The sequence below is a fragment of the Triturus cristatus genome, chromosome 8 (genome assembly GCF_964204655.1).
Source record: "Triturus cristatus chromosome 8, aTriCri1.1, whole genome shotgun sequence".
Lineage (NCBI taxonomy): Eukaryota > Metazoa > Chordata > Amphibia > Caudata > Salamandridae > Triturus > Triturus cristatus.
The window spans coordinates 1,450,707,772-1,450,734,994 of record NC_140591.1 but is presented as its reverse complement, the minus strand read 5'-3'; the positions used below and the strand labels follow the sequence as shown (position 1 = coordinate 1,450,734,994).

The 27,223-nt window shown below is 47.1% G+C and overlaps 1 protein-coding gene across 1 annotated transcript in view; it reads right to left on the bottom strand.

The window, feature by feature from the left end:
• Positions 1-27,223, bottom strand: part of NARS2 (asparaginyl-tRNA synthetase 2, mitochondrial) — a 491,158-nt gene that overhangs the window by 438,936 nt on the left and 24,999 nt on the right. The window contains exons 2-4 of the mRNA XM_085623239.1: positions 26,786-26,895; positions 19,154-19,274; positions 7,042-7,182 (exon numbers count right to left, since the gene is read on the bottom strand). Coding sequence (XP_085479365.1) covers positions 7,042-7,182; positions 19,154-19,274; positions 26,786-26,895 — 372 coding nt within the window. The remainder of the gene's footprint in view (positions 1-7,041; positions 7,183-19,153; positions 19,275-26,785; positions 26,896-27,223) is intronic.

Below are 27,223 nucleotides of genomic sequence, written 5' to 3'. Positions count from 1 at the left end.
AGAAACTGGTTTGTGTTCAATACTCCTGCAAGGAATACCCACAAAGCACTGGGACTGGGATGAGGCAATGCCGCTGTGCCTACCACTGCCCAAAGCAAAAGACACCCAAAGGGCACAAACTCTGGCAAGACACAGTGGGGCGTTTCAACAAATAAAAGATTCTGCTAAGGAAACCCAGTGTCAATTAGACACAACTTTAAGAAGGGTGCATGGCTATCTTACTGGACTTGCTCACAACTTAACATATTTTCTGTATGTCAAACAGTAGATCCCTTGAAGCTCTTCATCGATTTTAGCCTATGCCATCCCAATACCTCTTGCATCTTCACGGCAACCCTTCTGGATACAGAATGTGTGAAAGCACGTTGGCGGTTTAAGCCATGGGAGTATGGGGGCGGAGCAGTTTAACAATTAAAAGTTCTGCATGATATACTCTTCAGACATCCAAATGTGATGACCTTTTGCAGAAATGGGCAATCAGCGTCTGGATACCTTTACAAGCAGCGCTCTATAAATCCACCTTATATCATCAATCAAGTGGCATTTATATAGCGCGGCTTATCACCCGAGAGGGTATGCAGGCGCTGTGGTTATCAGTCGAAGAGCCAGGTCTTGAGTCCCTTCCTGAAGTGAGTCAACGAGGGTGATGTACGGAGGTGTAGGGGAAGGAAGTTCCAGGACTTGGCAGCAAGATGGGAGAAGGCGCATCCTTCAGTGCGGTAGCGGCGAATGCGTGGTAACTGTGTGAGGGCGAGGTGAGCGGAGCAGATATTCTTGGGAGGTCGGTGGATATTCAGGCGACGGTTCACGTAGGTGGGTCCTTGCTTGTGGAGGGCTTTGTAGGCGTGGGTCAGAAGCTTGAACTGGCACCTCGTCAGGACAGGGAGCCAGTGGAGGTCTTTCAGGTGCTGGGTGAAGTGGGTCCTTATATTACAAAATGGCGGCCAAGCCACTGCGCTCGATAACGTTAAACTTCAAATTAACATATTTCCCACAGTATATCAACTATCTGCAATGTGTAAGCAGCGAGATTGGCCTCTTCTAAGTAAATAATTTTGAACCTACATTGGGTTAACCTTGCCTTGCTTGTGCAGCTCCTGGACCTACTTCCCACCAGTCGTTGTAGCACATGTCAGGAAAGAGCAGTGCCCTGCATTCCTTGTGTATAAGCCTTTCCCTTGCAGGATTCTGCCAAGATATCCTCTTGCAGGATGCTCAGCACTGGTCCTGCATCACCACAATGCGTCCTGCATCCCTTTGGAAGGAAGGATGCGCCTTCGCTGTTCCCTCGGTTACCATTCCCATCTTCACTCTTCTGCATGCGGGACATTTCCAGCATCTAAGGATTCTCGCCTGCTTCACTTTAGAGCTGCCACTGCCTGCTGGAATGCCTGGTACCTCTCTTCTGGGGCGGTCATCCACACACTGGATTATTCTATTCCTTTACCTTAGATGCTTCCTCCCACTGTGGAGGCTCTTCCTTTAAGGGCCTCCATTTGCATATTAAAGGCCGGCAGCCAGTCGCTTAAGGAGTATTTTTTTTCAAGTTCCTCGAATGACGTTATGTGACCTTTTTGGTTGTTTCCCCAGTACTGCAGGTTCAGAAGAGATGCAGGGCCCTTATGCAATGTACTTCAACGTAAGGAGTGTTTATTCTGTGTGCTTATTTTTCTGCAGCACAGTTTTGCAATCTTTCTTTTTGTTAACCTTTGTTAAATGTGCCATTATTCGTGCTTTACCTTTGCAAAGGCTGTCTCCACACTGCAAGAGGTAGTTTTCACTGTATAGGGAGAACCGCTTCGCTCTAGTCGGACACAGCCAGCCCAAGATGGAATAGAAGGCGAACACAGGATACGTGCACAGACGTTTCCCAGCAAGCTTGCCCCCTGCAGAGCCCTTCTACGTGCAAAAGCAAAACATGTGCAGTATTTTTCTCTGTAAGTGCACATTTTGCACTACTTTTCTACGTGCATTAGCGTTACGTGGAAGAAGAACAAGATACGTTGTCTGCAAAGTATAGTTTATGCAGAACTATTCTTTTAGTATTAAATAAGGGCATTTGTGATATAAATTGTCACACATTTCATGATTTATACAGGATACGGCAAAGATGTATAATTTGTAACCGTCATACACCCCTGCCCTAATCAAGATATATCCAAGGTAGGAAGTACGTATTTAGCCCGATCAGAAATATAAATGAAGAGGTCACCGATGAGGGCTGTGATGTCATGAATCACAACAGTGTTTATAACACACACGGAATAGACCATGATGTCTAAACTACAGGGGGAGCATCGCACCGAAAGGGTCATTAATAATGGACTCCGTTATCATTTGATTACATCGGTTTTGTACAAGAAGCCGGATGTCATTAGCGGCTCGGAGTCTATGGGGTGCTTTATGCACATCAGTTAATTTCAAGCGGTTGTTTTGATATTTGCATGCTAGTAGCGCCATCAAGCGGTCCTAAGGTGAAAACGTCAAGTGAATGTGCTGCCGCGTCGGCCGGCTCCTCGAGATTAGAATGTAAGAGACCCCTATCGGATACGAGTCCAAATACACACACAGAAATAACAGAAAAAACGATTTCCTAATAATATTAGTATTTCTGAGGTTTGTTTATACAAACGGATCATGCTGTAGTTCATTCGTTTACGCAAAGAAGGAGCACTTTAACCATATCCAACGTCTCCTGATATGATTACGTTGTAGAATTTTAAACAGTAAGGTGTTTTTTTAAAATAGCATTAGGGAAATAAATGATGCATGGAAGAGAGAAGGGACCACGGAAAATTAAAATGACGAGTGAGAGAGAGCGAGAAAGAGAGACGAAGAGTAGTGAGGGAGCGAAGTAAGATCATGTCAGTGAAGCTAAAAGAACCCCTGAACAAAATACAAATTCTTTTTTTCCAGAAACAGCAGTGCCTCGTGCGAACTTCAGAAACCAGGAAGTCTCAGACCTGCAAACTCACATGTGCCACCGTGTATGACACGATCTCGTCTCCCTTCATGCAGAGTTACAAAAACAAACCGGTAACCATGTCGTCTGCCTGGTGGATCTTTCGTTGAAGTCCAGATATCACACAGTGGCGGGGGAAACGAGCTGGGAACCACTGCAAAGAGTGGATTCCAGCTTAGGAGCGTTGAAGAGCCGATGTCCACTAAGGAGTATGAAAACCAGGGCCAGACTGGGAAATAAAATAGGCCCGGACAGCAAAATAAAGTGGCAACAATTAGTGAATCAGATAGCTAATAAAGTCACCCACGTTTGCAAAACGACTCTTTTGAACTTGTAAAGACAAGCTGTAATGTGTGTTGCACGGGATGGAAGACTGCGGGCATTTATGCTTGCTGCAGGAAACACTGGAGGCTATATCAACAGTAAAAGAAAATGCCCACCAAACCATAAAACAGGCCCACAAGCAGCGAACAAAAATCGCCCCCATAATGACCTTCCAGTCCAGCCCGTCTGGCACTGCCAGGTTGTCATATAGGCCAGTCCGACCCTGGTGAAAACATCCCAACACATCGGAACCAGACTCGGCAAACATTGTTTTATGGAGGAGGTGGGTTTGAGGCAGTCCTGCCGCTAGCTAGTACTTGGTATGAGGCGGGGTGTAGCCTCCCAGAACCTCATAGATGGAATGAGTTTAGCATTGAGTGGATCAGCCCTCTCACCAGTGCATCCAGATGTGTTGTTTCCAAATATGACAACATTCTTGCCTCCATAAGGCGCATTTCATCTTTCCAATTGTAAACCCCAGGAGAAGTGCTAGTGCAGAACACTGGGATGGATCAAGAACTAACTCCTGGCTCTGTTCTTGAGTCTGCTGTGCAATTCTCTGCAGCTTCCAATGCTGACACACAAAGCTAGGAGGTGGGCAGGCCCACAAATGTACAGCCCCAGAATCACAGTGTCAGGTCGTGTTCTGTTTTGTGACGTGTCAAAGGTTTGCCTTTGTTTAGTACGGTTTACTTATGTAGAATACATTTACTTTTAAAGAAAATTGAGTTGAATTTCTAGAAATACGCCATTTCAAAGTAGAATGTTTTAGGGCAGTTGTAAGGTGGACTGGGCTCTGATGAGGTGTGGGGGCTAGGAGCTCTGTGTAAACCCGCCTCCGTTCTTTGTTCTGCTTTTCTGTGTCTGCCAACACTCATTGGTTCAGATGGACAGGCACATCTTCATAAAATAGACTCCTAATTGTTACTCACTGTGAGGTCTTATCTTCAGCTTGGATACATTGCTTTGTCTTTTTTACTATTAATGCTCTCCATTTGTTGGCAAAAACCTGTATTTTACGTGAGGCCACCAACCATCCACACTAAATTCGTTTGATGCACTTGCCCTGCTCCTGGGAACCAAGCTAAGGCTACCAATTTATGTTTTTAGCCACCGATTGCATATTCCTTTACATTTACAGAGCCTTTGAACATTTTCAATTTCCAGTTTTGCTTTTTTAGTTATATACACACCCACTCAGAGAAGCTGCTAAAAGGAGTACATTTTCTAAAAAGTTACAGACTACTAGAATAGGTGTTGTGGACCCCAAGCTATGAACCACTGATCTTAAAAAAACACTGCATTTTTTCTACTGTGAAAAAGGCACAGAAAAGCTACTTTTCATGTTATGCTGTTGACAGTCTCCTCTCAAATCCCTGCAACAGATGGATCTATACCCAGCACGTGACTGCTCTATCCTAGTCTGGAATAGCGGGGTATTTAATGTTGTTTATAATGTGTTACAGTTATAGTAACACTTTATAATTCAACAAATAATTTCTTTCTTCACACTAGTCTAAAATCTGGTAACAAATGGTTGTTATTAGAAGTAACAGAAACGGCCACCATGAAAGTATCGATCTAAATTCTTTCAAAACATTTTTGATTGACTACTCGAATGAATTATTTCAAATGTAACATGGCCTCGTAAACCATTTTTTACCAAGTTGTTTGTGTTTTATGTGACTCAACAATCACAAAGTACTTTTCTCACAAAGGCAACAGCTGTGCCAGTAATCATCAAGCATCTGTTTTCTCAGTTATCATGAACTTCTTTCCCTTGCTCCAGTGGCATCGCCAAGGCTGGGTGGAGGAGGTGGGTGTGGGCCAGAAAAAAACACTGCACAGGGACATAGCACAGACATGAGCTTCTTCCCATAAAAGACCTCATCTTAGCATCCCATTTGTATCCCCGAGTAATCATGCCACTCAGTTTATCAGAGCTTCTCCCCATCAGAACATCACTTCAGTTCAGATTTTGGTGGCGGTGGGCAGTCTCCTCTCCCCGCTAGCTTCTCACCTCCCGACTGCCAGGGACAAGGCAGAGGGGGAGCTGGCAATAGGGCCAAGCGAATGGCTATATTGCCCTAATACTACCACCAGCAGCCTGCCAAAACATAGAATCTAAGGATCAGGTGTGTGATCATCCTGGTGATTTTTATATGGCCGGGCTGTCGAATTGATGGCCTTGACACTAGCTTTACCATCTCGGAGCTTGTAGTAGCCCTCGTCTCTCCTCTACATGGTCTCCGCTCACAAAATCCCCAGAGATTCCCAGCCCCAAGTTGTGGTAGAATCCCTGAAGATTCCCTGAGTTGGAGAAGCAGAAGACCCCTCTTTTCACCCAGGATTTCCAGGACACCCAGGTTATGCCAAGGATTACCTCCCCTCGGGTACTCAATCACTTTCTCACCTAGAGTTCTCAAGATATTGTTTGATTCTCTGAATTGTCATGCCCCTTTTGCTGATCAGACCACCTACCACCCAGGCAGGGGCCTTGCGTTGAGGCACCCCATTCTACACATTTTTTAATGCCAAATATTTTTTTAACTTTATTTTTCATTTTACAAATACAAATTGACATCACTACAGCATATAGAGGCATACCATTGATAATATTAATGGTACATGGTACAGGCGGAAGCATCAGGGGTGAAAGGCACAATGGGGACACATATCCAGTTGGTAGCATAATACAGTGAAGAGGAAGCATGGGACATGCCACTGACTTTCAGGGTGTATACTACTGGGATCGATTCTCTCGCTCCTCATCATGGTTAGGGCTGTCGTCTACATCTAACTCACTCTCCCCGCTGTCGGTTGCATCCTGAGTGGAGGGCTCCCCCTCTGTCAACCCAGAAGTACACATTACACACCAAACCAGTAGGTCCACTTGTAGCTTCTCGTCCCTACGGGTGAGTTTCATATGGGCTTCTTCGGCTAGAGACCACTCTCAAACATCTTTTTGCCAGATTGGCACTTCCAGACCACTCTGCCCCATCCATGTTATAGCTGCCCTGCACCTAGCTAGCACTAGCATTAATTGTAGTAGCTTATATGGGAGTTTCCTTTTCTTGGGCTTCCGGACAGATGCAAGTAGACAACTCAAGGGTTCCAGCTTCACCTGAAGGCCCGTGACCGCAACAATCCTGCCCACCACCTCCGCCCAAAACTGCCTGACCACGGAACAATCCCAGGCCAAATGTAAAAAGCCCGCTTTCTCCATGTTACATCTCGGGCATCTATCCCCTCTGTCACATGAAATGCGTTTTAGGGATACCGGGGTTAGGTAGGTGCGATGCAAGAAGTTAAAGTGCGTTAGTTTAAATCTGGCATTACAGGAGTTAATGCCAATTATTAACCCGACCCTCCCCCATAAAGAACAAGAGATTTACTCCTTTTGTTTCCCATTGTTGTGCCTTTCTTTCTCAAAGCACAAGCTGCTCCCCAGGAAAGGTGGCTTCTGATGGTGGCTGCTCTTGAACCGCTCCACTGTACACCTATCACATCTGCTGACTTTATCCGCTTCGAGTTTATTGTAATGGAATATTTGCTTGTATGCAAACCATTTATGGGAAAACAGAATTCATAAAAAAGAAACAAACATAAAAAGTTGAAGATACTCAAGCAAACACCTGCCCAAAGCCAATTAAGAGGAGTGTGGACCACATCTGCACATCAGTGGTGAAGATAATCTCCAAAGGAAGATTTAGAGCAAAACGTATACTTAAAGAAACTAAACCATTGTTCAGTACCTTAAAAAAAGAATGGATGGCAGCAGTCGCTTCACTACGGATCCTCAAGAGAGAGCCAAAGGTGTTTGTTCTACAACGGAAGTGTGGGAATTGTCTGACATAATCCACAGAAGGCCACTCTTTTGGTTTGAAAGGAAAAGCCTGCATTGGGGAGAACACGGACATTAATATTGAACACTTCCACTGCACATGGTACCATGGACATCTCTTCCATACAAGTCACATTATTACTTATGTCAGAACATAATGAAAGACCAACCTGCACCTTGATCATGGGCTGAAATTACATGAAAAGGGAGCTGTAAACCTGTGCAGTGAGCATATTATCATGAAGATGGTTTTAATATACTTAAAATAAAGACATTATTTGGTACAAGTCAATTCTTTATCTTTACTACTCTCATAACATGCAACCCTATCACACGGACAATACACAGTTTGGAAAACAAAACAAAAAAGGTTTGGAGTATCTCTACTTCTTTAAAAGACTGTCTTTCAGGATGATTTTATCAGCCAAAGTGGCATTTTTCTAACCCATCAGACAATCCTCTTGCCCAGATCTTGCCATTATGGTACGCCGCATGGCAAAGAAGGCACGTGACCTAACTATTAAAATGGTTGGATTGGGCTTGGGAGTCTCAGGGGAATTCTGTCTTTATATATGTACTGTATAATGAAGTGGTCCCAGCACAGTTATATTTAAATACAGTATTGAAAACAGTATCAAAAAACAATAACAGAGAAAAATTAATTTGTGCTAAAGTGTTGTTTAATCACACAAAGCACCCGATAGCTTTTGATTTAAGGCAACAATTTATAAACAATGTTAGAATAAAAAATGGTTGGAGTGCCTAACTGGGTGAGGGGAGGGGAGGAGGGTGACTTGAGTGAGGTAGTGAGGCGAGTGACATATAATATTCAGAAACATCACAATCAAATTGTTAGGCATGTTCTCAATGCCACATAATCACAATGACATTTTTCAAATAGTTTACATTCATTTACAAAGCCATGTACAATAGAAAAAAACACAGTGCACTATTGATGATACTGGCATCTATGATATGTTGACGTTTCGACCCCTTAAACCATGTAGGTTGGTTTTGGTCCTTACTGACGGGGTCTTCCTCAGGACAAAAGTGAAGGTGGGAGAGAGGGGCACCGTATTCAGATAGAAAACCTAGTAGGTACAGACGTATCGTTAAGGACGATGGGGCTCCAAGGCTCCAAATGGCGTGGGTAAGAGGGATGGACACTTAAAGAGGAACATGAATTCCAAAAGATCCTTCAACGCAGTGTAAATGCTGCTTGGATAACCGTGGTCAAGCCATCGGTAATGTGGTGAGGGTAATCACAAGTAATTTGTATAAATGAATCCTTAGTCAGTCCGGCGTTCCTCTTCAGAATGAGAGATTATTTATGTACAGCCAACTGGCATTGGCCAAAAAGGATTATGTTGCCTCTTTGACTACACATATTTTACAGCTGGATGTGTACATAGCCCAAGGGAACAATTAAAAGACTGTGCTGTTGGCTGAACTGACCGGTTTGGGATGGGTCCTTGAGTTGAGTGCTAAGCAACAAGGAGGAAGGTCTGGGGGAATGTTACTACTTGACAGCAGAACTCCATTGTGGGTTGGTGTTAGACCTGGCACCATTGGCGTGGGTCACCCTTCCATTTTTGTCTGTGCCTCAATGTATTTTTGTGCTGGTGTTAGCTGCTCAGGGCCCTGTGACACTGCCATCCAGTGCCACAGGGCAAGTGCTCCCTATGGGAAAATGTATTATGTGAATTGACTTCCATGTTTGGCTATTTGGTTTACTATCAGTCCCTAGTAGAGTGCACCAGGGGTGCCAAGGGCTTGTATATCCAAATGCTGCTAGTGGGCTTGCAGCACTGGTTGTGCCACCGACAGAAGCAGCCTGGTAAAATGTATCTAAGGTCTGCCATTGCAGAACCTGCATGCAGTCAGGTACTGTCATGCTGACTGGGCAAGTGTCCCCACTTGCCAGTCCCTAAACCTTCCCTTACCTTCATGTTAGTCACTCCTATGGTAGGCCCTAGGGCAGGGTGCATTGTAAGGATAAGGTAGGACATGCCCTGAGGTGTGTGGCATGTCCTAATAGTGAATTACAGCCATTTTTGTTTTTCACTATTGTAAGGCTACCTGCTCTCCATAGGCCAGAATGGGCTGCTAGATTATAACACTCTATAATCCTAGCAGGCTCAAGAAGCATGGTAGAAATTCATGTTTAGTATGCCTGAACTCAGAATAATAACATACATCTTTTAGTAAAGGTTATTTTAATATCCTGGGTTTGCAAATGCTACTTTTAGAAAGTTAGCCTTTGCGTGCCTAACCATTTCAGTCCGCCTCTGGAGGGGAGGGCTATCTTCTTTGTGTGTAGCTTGAGTGACAGGGCCGGGAAGTTCCAGGAGACAGGCTGGGGCTGCCAGGTGGGGAATAGAGAGATTACACCAGGATGGGTGGGAGGAGTGCACCTTGACTCTGAATAGGGCAGTGCTCTGCCACCACAATGCTGGCTCCACCCCCTGGGGAGCGTCTGATGTCTCTGCCCTGCCTGCTGAAAGAAGAAGCCAGAGTCCCAACAACAAAGTGCTCCTCACTGAAAAGAACTGGACTGGGATTATGCAAAGGCCCCCCTGGCCTGTAAAGACAAAAGAAACTTGGTATAAATGTAGGAGCCCTGCTCCTAAGAAATCAGATCCTGCTTGAACCACGAAGGAACTCTGCCTGACTAGAAGGACCTGGAAGAAGCTGAAGGAGGAGTAACTTTCCCTAACCTGGGGGATTGGCCTGCAGTTGGTGCCTTGCTGAGAAAGGAGAGGAAAAGACTAAGAGAGACTTTACACTTTGTTTTCAACAAATCTCCAAGGGCTTGAAAGAAGAGCTTGCCCCCTGAACTGAGTCCCAGGACCATTGGACTCATCTGCCTTCCAAAACTGAGTTGCCTGGACAATTCTTGCTTGATTCCCGCTGGATTTGGCCCCAGTACGACTCGTACTCCATCCGCCGCGAAGCCGTGTCTTTGCCGCCCGGCACCGTGTGTCTATGCTGATCCAAAAGCGTTAGTACGCACCATATCCCTCCCGGCCGCATCGCACCTAACCTTCCCCGCCGATTCGAGTCGTACAGCCCTGGCTGCCGAACCCTGTACGCCGGACCCAAGCTTCATTGTCCCGCAGGTACGGTCCGTACGCTGCTAGACGTACAGTACTGTGCCGTGCTCAGAGCTGAGACGCCGCATCGCACCGATCCTCCCCGTACGCTGTACGGCACAGAGAAGTGTCGCCGCCTATCCGCACCGAAGGCACGGCTCGAACGCCTAACGCCACGGACTCTGTAAGCCGATCCGGGCCATCCGCACGTATCCCTGAAGGTTCCGTACCGACGCCGCGACCTGACCAGCATCTGAATACGCTGCCGAACTACGACCCGGACCCATCAACTTGTCTCGCACTGTCCGTCGCGGACCCCACCAAACCAAGGTACTTTGTTCTGTTCGCACCGCAGCGTGTACGTCACGGACCCGGAGTCCGCAACGATTGTTTGACTCGTACTTTCCTTGTTTTTAATGCCTACGAGTCGCACATCCAGGTACGAACCGTACAGAGCCTGAAAAGAAGCAGAATTGACTAAAAGAAGCCTATTTTTGTATTTTAAGCCTTTTTACAAGAACATTGAACTTTAAAATAATACTGTGGTCATTTTATTCGTTATTCTGGTCTTGTGCTAAGCCTTATATAAAGAAAACTATTTTTGATACAACCTTGACTGGTGTCCATTTGTGATGTGTCATTGTATTACTGTATGTGTTCACAAATGCTTAGCCTATGACGCCCTGAGCATAGTCTTGACTGCTTGCGCCACACTACCTAAAGGGTGAGCAGGGGTTATTTGAAAGGGTGATCCCCTTACTCGGACTTAGAAGTAAGAGTCCCTGCTTGTCACAAGTGCATACCTGTGCCAACTAGAGATTCCCAATTCTAACATTGGTGGTCAGCGGTGAGGATTTGAATTTGCATTTGTGATTCAAGTACAGTGATTGAGTGAACACCACGTAGTGAGTTCAGACCAATAACGCAGCCACACAGTATTGATTTTAGTTTTTGCTGAAGAATCTCCACTTTAAGAAACCATGCCTAGCTCAGTCAATGGAGGCAGGGCGTCCTCTATATTCTCTGGGGTTGATGACATAGATTGGGAGGAGAGGGCACTGCTGAGGTGCACAAGTGGAGTCTTGAAAGGATACCTCTCCAAGTACAGAATTAACCACACTGGATTGAAAAACAAGGAGCAGTATACCAAGGCGGTGAGGGCCTGGTACGAATCCAAGTTCCCAGAGAATGTGCTGGAGGTGATACCCCCAGAAGGTGCTTCTGAGCCTGGCAGAGGCCTGTCGCCAGAGGAGATGGCTGACAGGATGGCTGCTAGAGCACATAAAGTGGAGATGGCAAAACTTCAAATGGAAATGGAAAGACAAAGGCTGGCCATGGAGCATGAGGTAAAAATGAGGGAGTTGGATCTCAAGGCCAAGAGTTTAGACCGCTCTCCCTCTGGTGGCAGCAATTTAACAGAGTCAAGGGTGCACATTCCTAAAGATGTGGTGAAAGAGTATTACAAGCAGGATGATATTGGGCAGTGGTTCAGGGCCTATGAAGTAGCCATGTCCTCCCACTGGGTCCCTGAGAGAGATTGGGGAGCGGGGTTGTGGGGAAGGTTCCTGAGTGAGGGGCGGGACACACGGCTGGATCTCCCCTCTGATGTCACCACATCCTATCCGCACATGAAGGAAGCTCTGATGACAAGATATGGGTTAACTCCTGAATTGTACAGGCAGAGATTTAGGGATTGCACCAAGAAACCTGGCACCACTTATGTAGAATATGTGACTTTTTTTTTCCAGAGCGCTAGATGGTTGGGTGAAGGGTAGCAAAGTGAATGATTACCAAGGGCTGTTTGATCTAATTGCATGGGAGCACTTGTCTGATAATTGTTTTCCTGAGCTACGCCAGCACCTGATCGATAGCAAGCTGACTAACCCTAGGAAGCTTGCTGAGGAAGCGGACCGCTGGATCAGCACCAGGGTCCACAAGGGTCCCGTGGGAGGCCCCGCCAAAGGTGGTCAGGGTCCCCAGCAGAAAAGTGGGGGGGGACAAGGGTAAACAGAGGGAGTTCTACAGAGGGCCCCAAAGTAATTACCAGGGGAACCAAGGGAAAGGTTCTCAGCCACCCCCACCCCCGAAGCAGACCGGTGCCCCGACAGGTAACGCTGTTCAAAGAGGGCCCCCCAGATGTTACAAGTCTAACAACCTGGGGCACTATTCCATGGATCCCAAGTGCCCCATGTTTGGTAAACCAGCACCCCCTGGTGCTCCACCCCCCAAGCAGGTGGCTAGTGTAGCCTTTGGGAGGGAGGTAGATGTCCAAGGGGAGGGGGTCCCCGTACAGATGACCCTAGTCTCATTAGGAGACAGTGAGATGGTCGCTGAGGCCCAACTGCCCCCCAATACTCAAAAGTACGGGCAGTGGGTGACCATAAATGGCAAGAGGGTGGGGGCTCTTAGAGATACAGGAGCCAGTGTGACTGCTGTCAAGCAACACCTGGTGTCTCAAGAGCAGGTGGTCCCACACGCATTCTGCCGTGTTGTTAACACTGACAACACAGAGAGTCATCGTCCAATGGCTCAAGTTCCCTTTGAGTGGGGGGGGGGGGGGGTCTCTGGTACTCTGCAAGTCGCTGTGAGAACTGCCATGCCTGTTGATTGTCTCCTAGGGAATGATTTGGAGAGCTCCCCTTGGGAAAAGGTGGAGAAGACAACTCACCTGCGGATGGTGGGTTTACCTGATTGGGCGTGCGTGACCACCCGGTCAATGGCAGCCAGTAGGGGTGTTGAAGGGACCCTGGAGCCTGAGGGAGAGGCCCAGGAACCGGCCTTAGGGAGAGGGCGCAGGAGGCACAGAAAACGGCTCCTAACGTTCCCACGGCCCAGGAGGAAGCAGACCTTGAGGGGGATGCCCTGGAGCCTACCGGGGAACAGATAGCCGAACTGGGGGACCTGCCTGAGCTGACCCATTGGCAGCAAGAAGGAGGCCCCACCAGGGAGGAATTCTGCAGGGAGCAGAAAGAGTGCCCCTCTCTACTGGGTATGCGGCAGCAGGCTGCAGCCCAGGCCAATGGTGATCAGTCCGGTACTCACTTAATCTACTGGGAGAACGACCTCCTGTACTCCGAGCCTAAGGTTGCTGAACCTGGGTCAGCCCATGCGCTGGTGGTACCCCAGAAGTTCAGAGCCTTCCTACTGGGGCTGGCTCACGACGTTCCGTTAGCAGGGCATTTGGGGCAGGACAAGACCTTCGAAAGGCTTGTCACCTACTTTTATTGGCCTCAAATGCGCAGGAGTTCTGACACTCACTGCAGGACATGCCAGACAAGTGGTAAGAGTGGAAGGAAGCTGAGGGCCCCACTCCAACCTTTCCCTGTGGTCAGTACCCCATTCCAGCGAGTGGGGATTGACATTGTGGGGCCACTGGACCCCAAGACAGCCATGGGTAACAGGTTTATCCTGGTTTTGGTGGACCATGCCACCCGGTACCCTGAAGCCATCCATCCAAGGACAGTGACTGCCCCCGTGGTGGGACGGGCACTGATGGGAATTTTCTCACAAGTAGGATTCCCTCTAGAGGTGGTGTCTGACAGGGGGACCAATTTCATATCGAAATATATGAAATCCCTTTGGCAAGAGTGTGGTGTGACATACAAGTTCACCACCCCTTACCATCCCCAAGGAAACGGGTTGGTTGAGAGATTCAACCGAACCCTAAAGGGCATGATTATGGGCCTTGAGGAGCCCATGAGGCGTAAGTGGGACGTCCTCTTACCATGCCTTCTCTTCGCATACCGTGAGGTGCCACAGAAGTCTCTGGGGTTCAGTCCCTTTGAGCTCCTGAGTGGCCACCCAGTACGAGGACCTCTTAGTCTGGTCAAGGAAGGCTGGGAGCAATCTCCCAGGAAACCTCCCCAGAATGTATATAGTTACATGCTGGCCTTTCGGAACCAGACTAGGCGTTTCAGGCAACTTGCTGAGGCAAATCTGGAAGCCAGCCAGGAGGAAATGAAGCGGTGGTACGACCAGAATGCCACTCTGGTGGAGCTTCAACCTGGTCAAAAGGTATGGGTCCTGGCCCCTGTGGAGCCCTGTGCACTCCAGGACAAGTGGACAGGACCCTTTGAGATTGTGGAGCGCAAGAGTTCTGTCACCTACTTGGTGGACTTGCAGTCTCCTAGGAACCCCTTAAGGGTCCTACATGTCAATCGACTAAAGCCCCACTTGGAGAGGTCCGAAGTGGGCATGCTCTTGGCCACAGATGATGGGATGGAGGAGGAGTCTGAGCCTCTTCCTGACCTCCTGGTAGCCTCAGAGCGAGACGGGTCAGTGGATGGAGTTAACCTCTCACCCACCCTGACCCCTGAGCAACAGGATGACTGCCGCCAGCTGCTGGGGCAGTTTCCTGACCTGTTCTCCCTGGTTCCTGGTATCACAGATTGGTGCGTCCATGATGTGGATACAGGAGACAGCTTACCTGTGAAACACAAAGCTTACATGGTAACTGACAGGGTCAGAGCCTGCATCAAAGAGGAGGTCTCAACGATGCTTGCTCTAGGGGTGGTTGAGTCCTCCAGCAGTCCTTGGGCCAGCCCAGTGGTCTTGGTCCCAAAGGCTACCGCGCCGGGTGCCTCACCCGAACTCCGGTTCTGTGTGGACTACAGAGGACTCAACTCAGTCACGAAGACTGACGCGCACCCCATCCCCAGAGCGGACGAGCTCATCGATCGGTTAGGGGCTGCACGGTACCTCAGCACGTTTGATTTAACGTCTGGGTACTGGCAGATCGCCTTGACTGATGGGGCCAAAGAGAGGTCCGCATTCTCCACACCAGATGGGCATTTCCAGTTCCGGGTTATGCCATTTGGGATGAAGAATGCCCCTGCCACCTTCCAGTGGTTGGTCAACCAGGTGTTGGCTGGGCTGACCGAGTTCAGCGCCGCCTACCTGGATGAAATCACAGTGTTCAGTGGCACATGGAAAGAACACCTGCAACATCTCTGGGAAGTGTTGATGGCACTGCGCAAGGCAGGCCTCACGATCAAGGCAAGCAAGTGTCAGATCGGGCAGGGATCAGTGGTGTACTTGGGACACCAAGTGGGGAGCGGCCAGGTGGCGCCCCTCCAACCCAAGATCGAAACCATCCTGGCTTGGGAGCCCACAAAGACCCAGACAGAGGTGAGGGCCTTTTTAGGACTCACAGGGTACTACAGGAGGATTGTCAAGGGATATGGCAGCATTGTTGCCCCCTTGACAGAGCTGACTTCGAAGAAGCAGCCCAGAAAAGTGATATGGACTGACACCTGTCAGAAGGCTTTTGACACCCTGAAGACTGCCATGTGCACGGCGCCCATGCTCTTGGCTCCTGACTTCTCCAAAGAATTCCTTGAGCAGATAGATGCATCAGAGCATGGTGTAGGGGCTGTTCTCTCACAGATGACTGAGGAGGGCTGGGACCAACCTGTAGCCTTCATAAGTAGGAGGTTACTTCCCCGGGAACAAAAGTGGAGTGCGATTGAGCGAGAAGCATTTGCTGTGGTCTGGGCATTGAAGAAGCTAAGACCCTACTTGTTTGGGTCTCACTTCCGGATTCAAACAGACCACAGGCCCCTCAGATGGTTGATGCAGATGAGGGGTGAGAATCCTAAGTTGTTGAGGTGGTCCATTTCCCTGCAGGGGATGGATTTCACGGTGGAACATCGCCCTGGTACAGACCACGCCAACGCTGATGGTCTTTCCAGATTTTACCGCCTTAGTGATGAGAACTCCCTGGGGTAGGGTAGTTCTCCCCACATTTCAGCTGGAGGGGACACGTGTTAGACCTGGCACCATTGGCGTGGGTCACCCTTCCATTTTTGTCTGTGCCTCAATGTATTTTTGTGCTGGTGTTAGCTGCTCAGGGCCCTGTGACACTGCCATCCAGTGCCACAGGGCAAGTGCTCCCTATGGGAAAATGTATTATGTGAATGGACTTCCATGTTTGGCTATTTGGTTTACTATCAGTCCCTAGTAGAGTGCACCAGGGGTGCCAAGGGCTTGTATATACAAATGCTGCTAGTGGGCTTGCAGCACTGGTTGTGCCACCCACAGAAGCAGCCTGGTAAAATGTATCTAAGGTCTGCCATTGCAGAACCTGCATGCAGTCAGGTACTGTCATGCTGACTGGGCAAGTGTCCCCACTTGCCAGTCCCTAAACCTTCCCTTACCTTCATGTTAGTCACCCCTATGGTAGGCCCTAGGGCAGGGTGCATTGTAAGGATAAGGTAGGACATGCCCTGAGGTGTGTGGCATGTCCTAATAGTGAATTACAGCCATTTTTGTTTTTCACTATTGTAAGGCTACCTGCTCTCCATAGGCCAGAATGGGCTGCTAGATTATAACACTCTATAATCCTAGCAGGCTCAAGAAGCATGGTAGAAATTCATGTTTAGTATGCCTGAACTCAGAATAATAACATACATCTTTTAGTAAAGGTTATTTTAATATCCTGGGTTTGCAAATGCTACTTTTAGAAAGTTAGCCTTTGCGTGCCTAACCATTTCAGCCCGCCTCTGGAGGGGAGGGCTATCTTCTTTGTGTGTAGCTTGAGTGACAGGGCTGGGAAGTTCCAGGAGACAGGCTGGGGCTGCCAGGTGGTGAATAGAGAGATTACACCAGGATGGGTGGGAGGAGTGCACCTTGACTCTGAATAGGGCAGTGCTCTGCCACCACAATGCTGGCTCCACCCCCTGGGGAGCGTCTGATGTCTCTGCCCTGCCAGCTGAAAGAAGAAGCCAGAGTCCCAACAACAAAGTGCTCCTCACTGAAAAGAACTGGACTGGGATTATGCAAAGGCCCCCCTGGCCTGTAAAGACAAAAGAAACTTGGTATAAATGTAGGAGCCATGCTCCTAAGAAATCAGATCCTGCTTGAACCACGAAGGAACTCTGCCTGACTAGAAGGACCTGGAAGAAGCTGAAGGAGGAGTAACTTTCCCTAACCTGGGGGATTGGCCTGCAGTTGGTGCCTTGCTGAGAAAGGAGAGGAAAAGACTAAGAGAGACTTTACACTTTGTTTTCAACAAATCTCCAAGGGCTTGGAAGAAGAGCTTGCCCCCTGAACTGAGTCCCAGGACCATTGGACTCATCTGCCTTCCAAAACTGAGTTGCCTGGACAATTCTTGCTTGTTTCCCGCTGGATTTGGCCCCAGTACGACTCGTACTCCATCCGCCGCGAAGCCGTGTCTTTGCCGCCTGGCACCGTGTGTCTACGCTGATCCAAAAGCGTTAGTACGCACCATATCCCTCCCGGCCGCATCGCACCTAACCTTCCCCGCCGATTCGAGTCGTACAGCCCTGGCTGCCGAACCCTGTACGCCAGACCCAAGCTTCATTGTCCCACAGGTACGGTCCGTACGCTGCTAGACGTACTGTACTGTGCCGTGCTCAGAGCTGAGACGCCGCATCGCACCGATCCTCCCCGTACGCTGTACGGCGCAGAGAAGTGTCGCCGCCTATCCGCACCGAAGGTACGGCTCAAACGCCGACCGCCACGGACTCTGCAAGCCGATCCGGGCCATCCGCACGTATCCCTGAAGGTCCCGTACCAATGCCGCGTCCCGACGCCGCGACCCGACCAGCATCTGAATACGCTGCCGAACTACGACCCGGACCCATCAATTTGTCCCACACGGTCCGTCGCGGACCCCACCAAACCAAGGTACTTTGTTCTGTTCGCACCGCAGCGTGCACGTCACGGACCCCGGAGCCCGCAACGATTGTTTGACTCGTACTTTCCTTGTTTTTAATGCCTACGAGTCGCACATCCAGGAACGAACCGTACAGAGCCTGAAAAGAAGCAGAATTGACTAAAAGAAGCCTATTTTTGTATTTTAAGCCTTTTTACAAGAACATTGAACTTTAAAATAATACTGTGGTCATTTTATTCGTTATTCTGGTCTTGTGCTAAGCCTTATATAAAGAAAACTATTTTTGATACAACCTTGACTGGTGTCCATTTGTGGTGTGTCATTGTATTACTGTATGTGTTCACAAATGCTTAGCCTATGACGCCCTGAGAATAGTCTTGACTGCTTGCGCCACACTACCTGAAGGGTGAGCAGGGGTTATTTGAAAGGGTGATCCACTTACTCTGACTTAGAAGTAAGAGTCCCTGCTTGTCACAAGTGCATACCTGTGCCAACTAGAGATTCCCAATTCTAACAGTTGGATTGGATAGAGGAGGGGCCTACAAGTGGCAATTATTAAAAGGGCACGTAGGACAAAGTAACAGTGATATGCACCACAAAGGATCAACCACAGCCACAATTTGTATGGACAGATAGGACCTGGTGAACATGGGTTGAAACTAAGAGATTAAACATGGTACAATTTGTAGCACATGCAACATATAGCAGCCTCCTGCATTTCTGAAGGGCAACACGTCATACGGACATGTCGACATGGTTTACAGGGAACTCCAAAGTGAGTAGTGACCTTCTTCAGAAGGGCATTTTTGGGCATTTAAAGTCACCAGGATGGCGTCTGAAATTCCAGCTCACCATTTACTCCAATCTCAAAGACTGAAAAGAGCAACAAAATACATGGGGGACATATCCTGACGTCCCCAGAGACTAAAATCCTAAACCAGGGTTCTCGGACGAGTAGCTCGTGAGCTACTGATAGCTCTCCAACTACCTCTAAGTGGCTCTCCTGGGTGCACCCCAGCCTACTAATGGGTTTGGTCTACCAAACCCATTATCAACTTAGAGCATTTCAAAACAATTAGAGACTGGAAAGAAAGACAAGTCTTGGGAACAACCACATGCTGATCTCCACCAAACCATTCAATGGTTTCTAAACTTCCTCCATGAAGAGAGACATAAAAAGAAAGCACCTCCTTTTCTTACCTAGAACCCCTCTCTGGGTGTTAACCCTCACCATAAACTTGAATAAAGAATCTTTTATTTCAGCAGGAACAGCACAAAGAACAAACAATACATACCAGAGTGTCACAGGGGCCGATGACTCTAATCTCTCCAGCCTTCAGCTCAATGCTTTGCTTTTTGTGAAGACTTTTCAGCAGTGTCCCTTTCACTTCCACTGAACTTCCAAAACTCAGATCTCTACAGCACAGGAAATATAAAAATAAACATATTTTTCCTCAAAGCTACCCCACTTATTCACTTTTCGGGGGAAAACAAGAGGGGAAAAGGCACTTCCCACTATGCACACACACACACAACCAAACTTTAGTGCTTCAAATATAAGATGACTGAAACACTATTGTTATCCTTTTGAAATGAACAAACAACTCTGAATGCTAATTATCCCACAAAAACATTTCATATATGAATTTCCAAAATATTCACCTGGTCCAATGGATTGACAATGCAAGGTTTAATTAGACAATAGCTTTAATGTCTCTGAACTATACGGATGAAGGATTCAAGTAGCTGGAAACCAAGGGTAAACGCGATGCAGCATTCTGGCCACACACACTGCCACCTCGTTTATTTACTGGTATTCTTCAGGCGACAGCTTTCAGATTGTCCCAACAGCCACTGACCGCGGCAATAGACAATTCATCTGCGATATCAGAATCACCACCTATATCTCCTTTACCTATTGGCAGGAGAACTTAAGTGGGGGTTATCAGCCAAAGAACAACCAATGTAAGACATTACAACTCATTAAACATACATAGATTTCTGCACTAGTTGGTTCTGAAGCAAAAACATTGTCTTAATTGAAACTATTGAACTGTTGTAGTTTTTACATCTACCAGTTAATCAATGGCTTAACAAGACCAATATTTTGTCTTTGAAGAGCACATGTATCGATTGGCGGTTTGTTATTAGAACTAAGTTCTGTTACACATTCTAGCTAACACTTGCTACAAAACTTCCTCAATTAAACTGAAAAGAGAGATTTCATGCATGAATAATGACACCTTAGAGCAGTCTTCTTATCAAGTTTGACTCTGTGGATCATACAGTGCCACTGTTTAAAACGACTAATTTGTAAGAAACTGCTAATAAAATCCTTTTACCCAACACTATGTTTAGGGAAAGGCCCTCCTCCAAGAAAAACATCCGACAAGAAATCAGTAACAACCTTACTTACAGAAGCCAAGAGCACATTTCCACCCATTTAGAAAACTATCATGCCATAACATTTGCACAACTTTGACCTTCTGTGAACACAGCAAATAGTCCTATGCTAGTAATGCAATCTTCTAGAAGTCATGGTCTTATCAAATCTAAAGGCTCCCAAGCAAATTGCACATACATCTCTTCATCCTAACCTTGAGGATGGTCGGACAGCATGAACGTACGTATGTTTGCATAGTCTCTCACGCTCTCACTTTCTTGCATGTATACATCCATTCCCACTCACTCTGCACTTGGGTATCATGGTCTGTGCTTCAACACATGTGGACCACTTTGATGATCCTTAAAACGATGGCCATCAAAACATCCAATCAATTCTACTGATTGAGGTGACAACCTGTAAAGATAGGGGGTAGCACAGAGGCCTGCAGAGCAACACACTTCTAGATGCAAGTCTTGAAATGTGTAATTGTCATAGACTGTTCTCTACCAGACATAAACAATTGAATCCATGCTAGTGGAAGATGTTGTATCCCAACCTGCTTGAGTATTTATCGCAGTGTGTTATGGTACCGTGTGTCAAAAGTAGCATGTGGGTCAAAAAGAATCAGGGCTCTCCCAACGCCATAATCTGGGTTTTTCCCTAGAACACCCGAACCGGACTCTACTACAAAGGGGAATAAAGATTAACAAGTCTTCAATTAATACAGAGTACTTCTGGGTGATGGATTTGCATATTATACATTTTATATTGTATTATCATTCTTCAAGTGTTCGCTTGGGCACCAAGATCACAGTGATGCATCAAACCCTTTGAAGCTTCCTTTCTTCACTGCTCCTGTCTGAAGGGCGACTGCCAGCCATTTCTAAAAGAGTAGGAGGATAGAGCTCTACCGTGGGCTAAAAGAGAACTCCCATCAAGTGTCTAAGATTCCGAGGCCTGTTGATGTATCATTTGCAATTTGATGAGTGTTTAAACCTCACAGAAATCAGTATCTAGAAGGAAAGCTCGAGGTAGTCAGACCAACCAGTTAGACATGGAGAAATACTGATGAAGAAACCCCTTAACTGTTACAAACCATGTACAGGACGAACGAAAGCTTCGCACTGAATTTAGGTTTGATGTTTGCATCAATGCAAGGTTTTTGATTGCCTTCTTTCCTGTGTGATACGGCAAAAGTGTAGACAGCCAGCGGGGTGATATTGTAATGTTGTGTTATGTGCACTCTACAAATCTACATAACATATCACCCATGAGGGTATACAGGTGCTAGAGCAGTTGTATAGGCCAATCAGGAGCTAAGTTTTTGAGGAGATTGATAAGGAAAGGAGAGGTCCTGATATGCTGGGGAAGGTTGTTCCAGGTTTAAGCAGTGATGTAGGAGAACAAGCGGCCTCCTTTCCTGCTTCTGCGAATGTGTGAGATCTGTGCAAGGGAGTGTGGCTGAGCGCAGTTGTCTTTCTGGATTGTCAAAGTGTGGGTGGCGGTTGAGGTAGGCAGGTCTGGCGTTATGGAAAGGTTGTAAGCGTGGATGAGCAGCTTGAATTGGCAGCATTTCTGGATGGGAGGCCAATGTAGACTTTGAAGAGAGGCATGATGTGGGTGCTGCGGGTGATGTTGAGAAGGAGCCTGGTGGCGGCGTTGTGGGTATTCTGAAATCTTTGTATGAGGTGGGATAGCAGCGTAGAGTATGTTGCCATAGTCCAGTCTGCTGGTGATGAGGGCTTGGGAGACGGGGTGTCAGTTGTTTTGGAGAAGCCATTTGAAGAACTTGCGGAGCCTAAGTAAAATGTAGGAGCAAGGAGAAGTTACGGAGTTCACCTGTTGGGTCATCGTATGTTTGCTGTCCAGTATGACTACGAGGTTTCTGCCGTGGTCTGTAGGGGTGGAGTGGAGTGGGTCCCAGTTCAGCTGGCCACCAGGAGGAGTCCCACAGAAAGCTATTGTAGTGAAAGTCAGAACTTCAGTTTTGTCAGTGTTGCGCTTTAGGCAGTTCTGTTTCATCCAGGTCGCCATACTGGACGTGAAGGTGGCGAAGTTGGTCCTGGTGGTGTTGGCATAGTCCAAGAGGGAAAGGATGAGCGGTGTGTCATCTGCATAATAGACAATGTTGATTCCGTGGAGTGTGGGTGAGCGGTGCCATGTATATGATGAAGAGGGTAGGGATAAACGATGGTCCTTGTGGGACTCCGTAGATGAGGTTCTTTGGGTCCAGAGGTGTACATTGGGAGTTTGACTCATTGAGTTCTGTTGAAGAGGAAAAAGACTATGCATCTCAGGGCCAAGGGTCTATTGGGAGACACTGTCGGAAGCTGTGGAGAGGTCGAATAGGATGAGTGCTGCTGTCTTCCCTCGGTCCATAATGGTCTGGATCGTGTCTGTGATGAAGGAGGTTTTGGTGCTGTGGTTGCTGCGGAATTCTGACTGAGGACTATCCTGGAGCTCGTGATTCTCTAGATGGTAGAAGAGTTGTCTGTTGATGGCGTGCTCTATGATTTTGATTGGGAAGGGTAGATGCGAGATGGGCCAGTAGTTACTAGGTTCTTTAGGGTCTGCTGAATTGTTTTTCAGGAGAGCCTTGACCTCTGTGTGTTTCCAGTTTTCTAGGAAGGTTGCGCTTTGAATGGAAGAATTGATGTGGGTGGTCAGCTTCAAGCTGATCAGGGTTCCTCCTAGGTTGTAGAGATGGTGGGGGGGAGGGGGTCAGTGGGGACCTCAGAGTGGACTGATTTCATGATCTCTGTGGTATGCTCCATTGTGAGGGTGTTCCAGTCCATCAAGTGACGGTCCTCTTTAGTGGCGGTAGGTAGTTGGCCGATTATATCTTCGGCAGGGTGCTAGGGGATCGAAGTTGTTGTATATAGATTTGATTTTGTAGTGATAAAAGTCTATTTCTAATTGAACCAATCTTGAACAAGTGGCAATGGAGGGACTGCAGGATCTTCTGTTCTTAGCACACTTCCACCTGTGATGGTTCAGCATGTGGACACTCCTTCCATAAAGTTCTCAGATTTCATCGACCCACTATGTTTTGATTGTTTGGTTCCAGGTTTAATGGCGTTTGGTTAGTTAACAGAGATTTGTCCAAAATATTATCTTGTAACGGTTCATATTGGTTTAATGTGAAATCTAAGACATACATGATCCTGCTGGGGATCCTGATGTTGTGCTATGTGCATGGATGCATGTACCACATGGCTGTGTCACTTCTTTAGCTTTAATAGGGTGAATGTCCAGCAGAAGCAGAATGTTATGTGGAAAAGATTGTGCTAACTTGCACTGAATGGTATACGATCTATTTTGGTGTGAAGAGTGAGACAGGTTGCTGAGTTGGTAGCACATGCCAACCATGTGGCTTTGAAGTGTTTGTATGCCTACATTTGCCAATAGCTGCATAATGTGTTTTACTGGATTGGAGGGAGTAAGAGCCTATCAGAAGAATACTGAATGATATATATTGTTGAGGGGTAAGTAATGAAGGGAGTTTGGTCATAGACAACCATATGGCATATCTGAACTTTGTGTGAGAAGCGTGGCGATGGCAGGATAAACTTAGATGTGGGTTTGCACATATTTAAATATCAAATATTTGAAGGTGTGTCTCCAAGTTTTTTTAAATCTTAAATTAGCAGGAAGGTTTTTGGATTTGTATATTTACTTAATTTGCAATGGAGTCATTGCTTTACACTGAATCTCCAACTGGACTATCATTTTAAGAACAGACTGAGATTAAATACCTACCTTTGGTTCTCACTTTAGCTATTATTTACAGCTTGTGTATATCCCCTGTGAACTATGGACAGACATTAGGTGGACAAATCTACAAAAATGTAAAACTTACAATTCTAGCAATATCTTGTCATATCATTTATTGATGTGCTAAAAATGTACTTTCTCAACTTACTGCAGGATGCCACTTATTTTCCCAGCAGCCACAACATGTATAATCATCCATGTTGGGACAGAAAAGCCCTCTTCATGGTAAAGACATGTACTCCTTCCCCAAGTGTCCAACTGTACTGTTGTCTGGATCTCTAATTCTGACTTTTTTTCATCGGCCAACACAGATCATGCGTGTGCGCCATGACATAGGCCTGTCTCAGGATTGCGGTCTTGTTAGACAGGGACGGGTACCCAAAGTCCCACCCTCATAGTGGTGGAAGTATACCAAGTTCTTCAACAGGAGTTAAGCTGCACAAGCACAGTGGTGGCAGCATACCGTGTAGTAATCATTAGTAGTGAACAGGACCTTTTTACCATGTTTCACTAGAGTGAGGCCTAGAGGATCTCACCTTTCAAAAGTTCCGCTGCTGTGTGCTTAACTCACACTTGACCAACATCAGGTAGATGTGGAGTGCTGCATAGAACTGGAGTAGCAATTCTGCGTGGTTGCATATGTGCCTGGGAAGGGTACAGTACAGTGGCAGAGAAATACTGTGTAGTGCATGTGTAGGGTGAGTGTATGTATGTCTGTCTGTAAGGAATACATGACATGACAGATGTAGTGCTGTGCGTGCACAATGAAAGCATGTGTTGGGTGTATGTGTGCTTGTGTGAAGTACAATTCATGAAGGGTTAAGTGTTGTGCAGCGCACATGGTGAGCGAGTGTATGTGCTGGCAATATGGGAGTGTTGTAAATAACACACCCTGGCTAAATGAACAAACACCTCAGTGCTGAACAGTGCGAGCAGACAGAGTGTGTTTACTGAATGCATGTGTACATGTAAGGGTACAAAGCATAGAGTTATTATTGCCGAACAGTAAGTGTGCTGTGAATGTACACCAGGTCAGTGTGCCTGCAATGGTACATTATATGGAGGATCCTGGGTTCCACTTTGGGAAGCCCAGGTCTGCCTGGTGAAGACATGCCGATTAGAGGAGCTTTGCCTGCTGTGACAGACATCTTTCATGAGAAAAAGAAGAAAGATTGAAGTGCTCATTTCAAAAGAAGTAGAACCCCAACATAAAATGTCAAAGATTCAGACCCTAAATAACATATGGACAATAAGAAGGGGAGATAGAGTCTCCAAAAATGTGTTATCAGCCAAGCAGTCAGACAGGCTGTGTGAGAAGGACGAAGCTCTGCAAGACTTCTGCCTGTGACCAGGATTAGGGGCCAAGGCCTGCATGCCACCCTGCTGAGACAAGTGACATCACCTAGGGCACCAAGATCACCTGCCCAGGAGCCGGCCTGCAAGACCAGTGTGCCCTGTGAAGGAGAAAAGAGTGTTGGAGGGAGTGAGGTCCAGTGGGGAACCCTGCATGAGAATTCCTCTATTCCCGAGCGAGGTGTGAGGCTGTGCACTGATTGGGCCGTTGTGGTGTGCAGTATCGGCTCTGTGACCTTTGTATGCTGGTTCTGAGCCATATTGGAGGCACTGGGCTGGAAGCACCAGGCAGCACCGTGGTAACCTTGTATGCCAGAGGGGGTCACCAGTGAAATGATTTTGGGCCAAAAATGTGGGACTTGTGACTTCGGATACAAGCAATCCTACATGCCAGTAGGTGCCACCTTAGTGAAGTGATCGCTTCAGGAGAGTCTGCACCTGGATCGTGATTACGGCAGTAATCCCATATGCTAGGAGGGTTGCCAGTATCCCTTTGGCCTAAGGTTCGCGTTGTCACCCGGACTGGAAGAAGACTGCTGTGACCAGCGGATCGAGCCCACATGCTGTTATTGGGTCATGACAAAGTCCCTGAGGTTCACCAAAGTCTGCCTAAACTCGGAGCTCCACTCGGGAGACAGAGGATCACACCAGCATCTCATCCCCCACACTGCCTTGGTAAGAATGAAAGCGACCCTTTGGGCCCCTGGGGGACTTGCTGCTAATGGCGCTGCAGCATAATAAACACTTTGGACTAATTCCTAAGGAGTAAAAGGGAAAACTCTTGAGTATGGCAAATACTTTGCATTCCTTGGATGAGGCCACCCTTGAATAGGAAATAACCCTAAATACTTTACACCAAGGAGGGTGGGACAGGGATGTGCCTGATAAATGCTAGAGCCCAGACCTCAAGGGGGACTGGGTTATTGCTTTTGAATGTCGTATACCTTTGCATGTGTAGAGTTAGAAATAAAAAAAACATCTTTTTTCTATAGAAGCAAGTGTTGGACTGGACATTGATCTATTAATCGTACTGTTAGCACTTTGAGTTATGAGTCGTTTTCACCAACCTGTATCTACATCCCTCCGACCATGTCTTAAATGCCCAACCACAGCTACCACGGGGAGAGTCAAGTGCAAAAGGGGTATTTGGTCCAGTTGCTCAGTATCCTCAGGATTGGGCCCCGGGACATTAGGAGTAAAAGGCCTCAAACACCATGGTTGTGTCCAGCAGCCCCTGCGAGCCCGTGGCCCTCTAAAAGGGGTTCTGACAATTCACTTCTAGACTGATTGCAGCGACGTGTTAGCTCTGCGATTATTCACCTACTCCAGGAGTTCACGCGAGACTGCTTGTTTCACCACCTCAGGCAATGAAAATAAATATATTAAAATAAATAAGCAAACATAAAAAGATAACCTGCTTTCCATGCTTGGATCAGCAACGATCTGTAGGCTTTGCAGCGATGTGCCATCATTTATGTGCAGAAACAGAACTTCCTTTTGCGCACGAACAGATCGAACCCAGCCCTGGAGGAAAAAGTAAAAGGTCTTTATTAAACAATTGCATTTAATGATTCTAGTGCCAATTCATGCTTTAATGTAATGCAGCAGTATTCTTACTTTAACAGACAGCAGGTGATGTATTAGCTAATGATGAAGAGAATAAAAAAGCATATCCCAGCAGATAATTTACAGAAGGTTCTATACTGGAAAAGCCAATGTATACAAGAGGCAGGGTTTTGCAAGTTTTGAGATGCATTGCTTCTGCCACACGCATGCTGTTCATCAGTCGTTCCTGTGCATATACTACGGACTCTTCGGGTGACTTTGAAAAAGCCTGTTTATAATGAAGGAG